Source organism: Miscanthus floridulus, chromosome 16 (genome assembly GCF_019320115.1).
Source record: "Miscanthus floridulus cultivar M001 chromosome 16, ASM1932011v1, whole genome shotgun sequence".
Lineage (NCBI taxonomy): Eukaryota > Viridiplantae > Streptophyta > Magnoliopsida > Poales > Poaceae > Miscanthus > Miscanthus floridulus.
In genome coordinates, this window is record NC_089595.1 from 100,347,195 (window position 1) to 100,356,844 (window position 9,650).

The 9,650-nt window shown below is 54.9% G+C and overlaps 1 protein-coding gene across 1 annotated transcript; it reads left to right on the top strand.

The window, feature by feature from the left end:
- The first annotated feature begins 6,021 nt into the window (after window positions 1-6,021).
- On the top strand, window positions 6,022-8,531 carry LOC136512021 (U-box domain-containing protein 16-like). Its single transcript, XM_066506032.1, has one exon. It carries the CDS (start codon window positions 6,204-6,206, stop codon window positions 8,247-8,249), a length of 2,046 nt encoding a protein of 681 aa, XP_066362129.1. The 5' UTR covers window positions 6,022-6,203; the 3' UTR covers window positions 8,250-8,531.
- Window positions 8,532-9,650: the final 1,119 nt, after the last annotated feature.

The window sequence follows — 9,650 nt, forward strand, 5'->3', positions numbered from 1 at the left end:
TACATGGCGGTATAATCACCCTACTCACTCATTTATATTCTTGCAAACTAGTTGTGACAAGCTCTTTAGTGTAATTAGAATTGAGAGCTTGCTTTGTTATTTTAAGTTCATCTAGTGGAGCTCTTTAGAGTAGCAAGATTGAGAGATCTTAGTGAGTAGTAACTTTGCAAGTTATGTGCCTAGGAATCATTGCAACTAGAATTGTTGGATAGGTGGCTTGCAACCCTTGTAGAGCTAGAGCAAGTTTGCTTTTCGCTATTTGTCATACTAATCAAATTGCTCTAGTTGATTTGTAGATTTTTAAATAGGCTATTCACCCCCCCCCCCCCTCTAGCCATATTAGGACCTTTCACTATCCCAATAATTCTAGTTACTATGATCACTATCACACACAATAAGCTAGATCACTACTCACTAAGCTAGTGTGCTCTCAATGACGAACTAAAGAGCCACACTAACCAAACTAACAAGCTCTCAAAGACTAACTACACTAAAGAGCTTGACAACTAGTTTGTGGGAATATAAATGAGTAAGTAGGATGATTATACTGTCGCGTAGAGAAGTGAACCAATCATAAGATTAACACCAATTCAATCACTAGGAGAATACCAAAGGGCAAGAGACAACCAATTTTTTCTTGAGGTTCACGTGCTTGCCGACATGCTAGTCCCCGCTATGTCGATCAATACTTGATGGTTCGACGGCTAATAGGTATCACACACCTAGCCCACCACAAGAGGCGCCACAAGAACCTACCCACAAGTGAGTTAACTCAATAACACGAGCAATTTACTAGAGCTACCTTGAGGCTCTTTGCCGGGGAAGGTGCAAGACCCTCATAATCACCAGAGCCGACCATAAACAATCACCAACTAGTACCGAAGCTCCTCCGCTGCTCCAAGCGGTCTAGGTTGCGGCAACCACCAAGAGAAACAAGAAATCCATAGTTACAACGATCCCCAAGTGCCACTAGATGCAATCCCTCAAGCAAATGCACTAGAAATCACTCTCAATCTCACTATGATGATGAATCAACGATGGAGATGAGTGGGAGGTGTTTGCTTAGGCTCATAAGGATATCAAGTATGTCAAAGTACCAAGAGAGATACATTGGAGCTGGCCAAACACTATTTATAGATCTCCCCAAACGAATAGAGCCGTTAGGCTCTCACTGCTGCCTTCCACAAGACGACCGGACGCGCTGGTCTAGAGTGATCGGACGCATGCCTCTAGCGTCCTATCAACGGATTACCGCCACGTGTCTCACTTTTGAAAGTCGTTCATTGATCTCCAATGGTCAAAACTTTGATCCCTCATGCACTAAGTGATGATAGGACTCGCCTCTGCGAAGACCGGACTTAGGGTGTCCCGATGTCAGGTCGTTTACAGAGACGATCCAAAGCGGGAAATAACTGACCGGATGCGTCAGGTCATCGCCGACCTGACGCACCCTAGCGTCCGATCCTCTCTCTCTTCTTCTCTGCGTGAGCCCGCAAGGCCGACGTCACTGTACGTCACTGACCACCTGACGCGCGTCCGATCGCGCCACCGCACTGCCCGCCAAAGGTTGACCGTACGCGTCGGTGCACCTTGCCCCAACGTCCGATCGCTTCAGCTCAGTCTCGGTCAGACAGCGCGCCGCACCTATAAATGATCGGACGCGTCCGAGGTGAGTCCGGTCACCTCACAGCCAGCGTCCGGTCATGGACTTTTCCTCTTTTCTTTTTCTAAGTCTACAACCGCTTCACCCTTGCTTTCAACTTGCTAACCACAAAGTTGAGAACTTATGTGCACGTGTGTTAGCATTTTTTAAAATATTTTACAAGGGTCAAGGTTAGTACACTATGTTCCAGTATGTTAATACTTATTTTAGATAGCTTTCAAATGGCTACAGAGGTCACCATACAAGAGTTAAATGCCAGGTAGCCTATGAAAGGGTGAAATGAAACCGTGCATTGAGGACACTCCCAATGTAGAAGTCACCATAGTTTCTATCAATATTAATTATATTGCTATCTAAGCGTTTTGCTGATGTGGCAAGTAAGTTATTGAAGAGAGAGAATATATGTGATTAGATAAAAAAAATATTCTGTACAAATCATTCATTGAGATCATAGTTTCTATATGTAATGTCTATAGAAATTAATAGATATATAAGCTACATGTGATTTCTAGTATTGAGAGTGCCCCGAGAGATCTAGTTTCATTCTATAAATTAGATCTATAAAAACTGACGTGGCTGTCTTGGTAACTGGGAAATAAAACCTTCCACTGAAACTTGCCAACGGCTGTGGTGCTGCAACTGCGCTCCGTGTAACGTAACGTCAACCGGTGCGTATGCCAATTGCGTTGGGATGGGAACGAGCGGCGGCACACCGTGCCGAACCCAGCGCGAGTCCAGCCAGTCGCATGGGCTGCATTGTATAGGCCAGCCGCAGGTTGCCCAACCCAACTTGCAATCATGCATAGTGCCAAGATGTTGCGCGTTGCAGCCTTGCGGACTCCGGTGGCGGTGCGGTGCTTGCGCAGCACCGTCCTCTACTCAAACTTGGTCGAAATACTGCTCGCTCTAAATCTTAACGCTTAGGATTAATTGCCACCGTAGAGCATCTGGTGATCTTTGTTCGTTTCGAAAGCAGCCATGGCTTTGATTCAGCGCCGTGGTGGACACTCGCGTCTGCAGATCTGCTTGCGTTTGCTGCGGCGTCAGCTTTAGGAACCAGGCTCCTTTGATCTGGAATTGAGCATTAGTTTAGTGCAACTGCCCCTTGAGAGTCCGGAATCTTGTGACGACGATGGTGACCTGAATGATGCCGGAGGGTCAATAATATGATGCCGGCGTGTGATGAACTTGGCCGGACCACCCGCTCAAGTGATGAGACTAGTTAGTGACGGATTAGGCGAGAGTGTGAGACATGACTCTGTTCCCTTGTTTGTGTTGGGATGTGTTCTTAGGGAGATACCATGACAGATGGAGAACAGAAGATTCAGTGTATAATGGACCTCTAGTCGTGTCCTTCTCCTTCCTTTGCCAGATTCTCACTTGGCGTTCCATCTACACCACAAAAACATAAACATGAACTAGCTGGTAACAAAGAAATACATGGTCGATTTTGTCGAGTTGGAGGCAGTATATGCAAGCGCCACAACGACACTTGCATCGCTAATGCACTACGTAATTTTATTGGACCACAAAACACAATGCGAACTCAAAATGGACCGCGCATACGTAGATGTCAGTGTCACACACACACATCAGCCCACTGGTGGGGCAGCTCTGGGTCTAGTATTGTGAGTGTTACTATTACTACTCCTGCTGTCGCTAAGCTCGGACGGTCCAGCCAGTGGATGTCACGCTCGCAAGTCACACGCACAAGCCCAACCCCACACGGCTATTTCCAAATAGGAAAAAAAAGAGAGCTTTTTTAAAAAACAACATTGGTCCGCAACTCCGTATTTGTTAGTACTCGCTTATTGTCGCTCACAGAAACACTATTAAATCAGCCGAAATACCACCGGCACAGGCCTCTCCGTGTCCGTGTTATCATCCATCCCCCGCACCGCAGGGCGCGTGGACGCGAAGCTCCTCTCCCGACAGGCGTTTGTCAACGGCTTGCTCCACCCGCACGGCCGCACCGGCCAACGGCTTCGCCGTCGGCCCCGCGCGCCGCGCCCGCGACGTGATGTCGCTCTCGTCCTGCAGTGACTACAGCTGCAGCTGCAAGCGAATCCACAAAACCAACCGCGGGCCGCGCCGCCTCTCTAGAAGAAAACGGACCAGCGGGAAAACTAGCCTGGGCGTCACGCAACGTGCGCGCGCGCGCCAGCGGGCAGCGGCACGGGATTTTCTTTTTCCTTCCTCGGCTGACACTGTCACGATTGCGGCGCCGCGCCGTCACGGCCTCGGTCACGCACCACGCACGGGGCCTTGCTTTGCCGCGGCAGGCAGGCACAGGTCGCCCGCACCGCACGCGGGGGGAGGGAGACGCGGCCGTCGCTTTTACCTCATCCCCGGAGTGGCGGGCGCGAAGGAATGGAAGGCTATGGACGGCGTTGGCTCCACGTCGGCCGGCCTGTCGTGCGAACGGCACGGGCGCTCCGCCCGGCCGTCTTTCCCCGGCCGTCCACGCGAACACGTCCGTGCTAGCTGGAGATTTGCCGGCCACCACTCAGTCGCTAATAACACGACGCTCGCCGGCCGGCAACGGCTCGTCAAAGATTTCCCGCTGCTGCCACGCGGCATCCTGCTACGCCACAGCCTGAGTCTTAACTGGATCGGATGAATGGATCGAATCAAACGCAGCGTGGATTTTCTAATCGAGGGACGTGTGGCTCTTGGACCTAACATCTGCCTAATTGCGCTTTTTTTTCCTTGAGAAAGAAGGGAAAGCTAATCAGTATTCTATCGCGTGCGTGGGTGTAGCAGGACAGACCGACCTGCCCCTGGCCGTAACTTGTGAAGCCTGCCTGCCCACTGCACGTACTGCTCGGTAACTTTCGGCTGTCAAATGGTTCTTTACCGCCGAAGGTTTGGCCGTAACTTGTGTTCGCCGCGCCGAAGGTTGTTTAGGCTGCTCCTCAGATTTATTTCCTATCATATCAGATGTTTAATAAAGTATTAAATATAGATTAAAAATAACTAATTACATATATTACGACTAATTTGCAAGACGGTTTTTTAAACCTAATTAGCCTATGGTTTGACAATGTAGTGCTACAGTAATATGTGCTAATAGCGGATTAATTAGGTTTAATAAATTCGTCTCGCGGAGTACCGATGACTTTTATAATTTATTTTATTATTAATATCTAAACACTCTCACGGAACACCCAATGTGACGTGTCTGGACCTTACTCGCCGCGCACGTACGTGGTGGAGCCGTGAATGCAGCGGTACGGGGTGGATTCGGCACGGGCACTTGTCAATTCTGGCCGCCCGTCTCTGACGACGTGAATGCAACCCCGTACGTGGGCCTGGACGCCTGGTCGCCATATGCCGCCGTTCTCTTGCCTCTATTGGCAAAAGCACCACGAGACGACTGCAAGTGCGTGCCTACTACTACGTACTTCATTAGGCATTCGTTTCTGTCCTGCCACAGTTGTTGGCCGCTCATTATGCTCCGTCGTCACTGGTCACTGCGGTCCGACTGTGGAGGGTAGTGGCACGCACCGTATTTGGCAATTCGGTGCAACGTGGGCGTCATGCGCAAACTAACTTTGCCAGTACATGCAAAATGTAGCTTTATATCACTCACGATCCGCTTGGGCTGCGACACGTGCATCGTCGAGTAGAAAGCCATCAGGCATCAGCCTCTCCTTCCAGGAGCGTAGAGCCGGTCGGGTCCTGTGATCCAGTGGCATCTTCGATTTCCACATGGGGGAATGAGCAACTGCGCAAGGACTAGGTGTGGTTGCTGACAGACAGCCTGCAGGAAACTGTCCTCCTCACCCGATCTATGATAGCATGGAATTGGAATTTTTTTTTTGAGCCTGCATGGAATTGGAATTTGTCCCGCGGCCTGCAACTGCAGCACAAGCTTGGAAGCTTTCCATTTCGTTTGTTCCTTTTTGTTGAAAATTCAAGCTTTCCATTTCTTATCCCGGCCTGCAACAAGAACAAGACCATGGACGAGATCCGCTCAAACCCGTTGTTGCTTACCAACCCCTCTCTCTTAACTGCCGGACCCAAGCCGAGCCACCCAGGGACCAGAAGGCCAGGACCCCGGCCAATCCGGCCGTCCGTGCACCAAGATCGAGCGCTCACCGCGTCAGCAGTTGACAAGATCTCGGCTTCAAACCATTTCGCCTCAAAGATAATATTTCTAGTGTTGAGGGGAGAACGGGCAATAAAGAAAAGGAAAATGCACATGCCATGACATATTGACATGGGTATCCATCACATCAGCAGCCACAAAAAGTCAGGAGGATTCCGCCCGATTTCTTCCAGCCCTTTCAACCCCAGCTCGCGCACAACTCAACGCGCCTACCGCCCCCCACGCCGGCCACCACGTATATATGCCACCCCTGCCCGCCTTCCGCTTCCGTGTCTTCTTCTCTCATCTCATCATCCCATCTCGAACTCGTCTCACCCATCCATCCATCCATCCATCCGTGTTCGTGTTGCTTCACCGCCTTCTCTTCGGATTGGGATTGGAATCGGATTGCATCGTTACAGACTCAAGGTACATACAGCAGCAGCATCAATGGCTAGCGACGCGACGAGCGACGCGTGGCCATCCTCCCCCTACTCCTCGTCGGCGCCCGACGGGGAGGTGCTGCGCTCCCTGCACCGCCTGGCGCGGGACCTGTCGGCGGCCGAGGCGCCGGCGCCGTTCCTGCGGGAGGTCTTCGCGGCGGTGGCCAGGCGGGCGCGCCTGCTCGCGGCCGTGTTCGACGACCTGCTGCTCTGTGGCGCGGGCGCGGGCCCGAGCCCGCTGCTGCTGCTGCTGCTGCCGCGCTCCGCGTCGCTGTGCCTCCGGGAGCTCCTGCTGGTGCTGCAGCGGTTCAAGGCGCTCGTGGCCGACTGCGCCGCGCGCAGCCGCACGCGCCTGCTGCTCCAGTCGGACGAGGTGGCAGCGCGCGCGCGGGAGCTCCAGCACGACCTGGCCACGCTCCTTGACCTGCTCCCCGTCGCGGACCTCGGCCTCGCCGACGACGTGTCGGACCTCCTGGCGCTCACGTCGCGGCAGTGCCGCCGCGCGGCGGCACCGGAGCTGGAGCTCAAGGCGGGCGTGCTCGCGCTGATCCAGGAGGTGGAGCGGGAGATCGTGCCGGAGCGGGAGAGGCTGGAGGGCGTCCTGGAGGACGTGGGCATCAATGATCCCGCCAGCTGCAGCGACGAGATCGAGACCCTGGAGCGGGAGATCGGCGACCGCGTCGCCGAGAGGTGGACGTCGTCGATGATCGCCCTCGTCGGCCTCCTCCGCTACGCCAAGTGCGTCCTCTTCAGTGCCGCCACGCCGCGGCACGTGGACTCCAAGGTGGATCTCGACGACGGCGACGGAGACGACGACGCGGAGACACCGTCGCCGCCGCTGGACTTCAGGTGCCCCATCTCCCTCGAGCTGATGGGCGACCCCGTCGTGGCTTCTAGCGGTCAGACGTACGACCGCGACTCCATCACGCGGTGGTTCGGCTCCGGCAAATCCACGTGCCCCAAGACCGGGCAGGTGCTGCCCAATCTGGAGCTCGTGCCCAACAAGGCGCTCAAGAACTTGATATCGCGGTGGTGCCGGGAGAACGGCATCCCCATGGAGAGCAGCGAGTCTGGGAAAGCCGAGCCGGCGCCGGTGGTGGTAGGCGCGAACAAGGCCGCGCTGAAGGCGGCGCGCATGACGGCGTCGTTCCTCGTGAAGAAGCTGTCGGCCTCGTTCTCCCCCGAGGCGACCAAGCGCGTGGTGCAGGAGATCCGGCAGCTGGCCAAGTCCGGGTCCGACAACCGCGCGTTCATCGGGGAGGCCGGCGCCGCAGGGCTCCTCGTGCCGCTGCTCCTGTCCGAGGACTCAGCTCTCCAGCTCAACGCCGTCACGGCGCTGCTCAACCTCTCCATCCTGGAGGCCAACAAGAAGCGCATCATGCACGCGGAGGGCGCCGTGGACGCGCTCTGCCACGTGATGTGCTCGGGCGCCACGTGGCGCGCCAAGGAGAACGCCGCGGCCACGGTCCTCAGCCTGGCGGCCGTCCACGCGTACCGCCGCCGGCTCGGCCGGAACCCGCGCGTCATCGACAGCGTCGTGCGGCTCGCGCGCACGGGGCCCTCCAGCACCAAGAAGGACGCGCTGGCGGCGCTCCTGTGCCTCTCCGCCGAGCGGGAGAACGTCGCGAGGATCGTCGACGCCGGCGCCGCGGAGGCCGCGCTGTCCGCGATCGGCGACGCGGAGGCCGCGACCGCGGTGCTGGCGTCGCTGGCGAAGCGCGGCGGCGCGGAGGCGATCGTGGCGCTCGACGGCGCCGTGGCGCGTCTGGTGGCCGAGATGCGGCGCGGCACGGAGTGGTCGCGGGAGTGCGCGGCGGCCGCGCTGGTGCTGCTGTGCCGGCGCGCGGGCGCCGCCGCGGCGTCTCAGGTGATGGCGGTCCCGGGCGTGGAATGGGCCATCTGGGAGCTGCTGGGCACCGGCACGGACCGCGCGCGCCGCAAGGCCGCGTCGCTCGGCAGGGCGTGCCGGCGGTGGGCTGCGGCCGCCAACGCGGAGCAGGGCACAGAGTGCCCCACCTCCGGCGACGCGACGGCGCTCACGATGGCGTCGTGAAATCCACTACTGCACGATCGATCAGTAGTAGAAAAAGCTCCAAGAAGAAGTCAAACCATTTTTTTACCACGATTCTTGTACAAAAATTGTTCTTGGCCGTTAAGGCCTTCACGATTCTTTGGTCCGTGCTTCGGGCCGTGATGAGTATTGATCAACTGTGAATAGAAGATAGTACTGTAGTACGTACATTTTCCTTTTTCACCAAAAATTGTCACGCATTGTCCTGTCTCAAGAAAATACAAAGGAAAGCAACAAAATCGCTCCATGTAGTGACTTCAGCTCTCTTATTTGTTCTGATGTTCGCATTCCTAACAAGCGCAATTAACGTTGTCGTCCGTTCTCAAATTTCGTACGAACGCAAGACAACTTCTCCAATGATTGTGCACAGTCGATGAGTGCAGCTAGGCTGGCATGTCCTCGCGGGCTCGTTGCTGGCGGTGCCGGGGACAGAAATTCCAGCCTTCCGGTCGGTTGATCAAAAAGAAGGCCGACGAATGTGCGGGTCAGCTGGAAACGCTTGGCGAGGGAGGCAACGGGCGCAGACCCAGCTTGCATTCGCCGGCTTTTGAGCAGAAAGGCCGCCGCTTTGCCTTGCTGCCAGCCAGTGTGCATCTTGATGCCAATGATGTATCTTTGGCGACGCGTCGCGTTGCTTCAAGTACGCCATCCTTGCCGTTCCCTTTGAGAAAGCAAAGACACCCCTCCTTTTCTGAACGGAAAAGATACTCCTGTACCGAGTACCGTATCGTTTTCTAAGGTGTGGCTGTCCATGGCTCTGCTGAATTCTGGTCGACCGACGAGCGACGACGTGTGTGGCCTGAAGAACCGAGATGCAGGCGCGCCTCCGTCAGCTGGCTGATGCGTGATTGACTGTTGATTGGGGGCGATGCTGCGTGTGTTGGTGTTGCGGTGGCCGCAGGCCGCCTCTGCGTCTGAGTTTCCTTCGACGGAAGCGCTTCCCGTGTGCTTACGCATTCAGAGGCCACAAGCTAGAACATGCTTCGATTGCTTACCACGTAATCGGTGGTGCGTACGCGTTGAACTTACGACGGTGGCTTGCATCTGCTGCACGCAAGCTCTTTAAGGAGAGAACCCAAGAAAGTCAATCGGTACGAAGGCTAGTACCACAACCCCCGGTGTTGATCTTTTTCAGCACAAATATTATTGGCGTGGCCATGCGACGTTTAGAGGCAGTTTGGCAAGCGAACTGCCCTACAGCAGAGTGTTTTTCTGTTCTGAAGTATAGTAATTAGTACTTGAGGGAGTAGGGCCGCAGGGATTATATTATTATTACTACCATGTTTAACACGCGGCTGTAGAAGATACTGAAACGGACTGCACACTTACATACATGAAAATAAAACGTGTCATTTAGCCTTTTCTTACCACTACTCCACTACT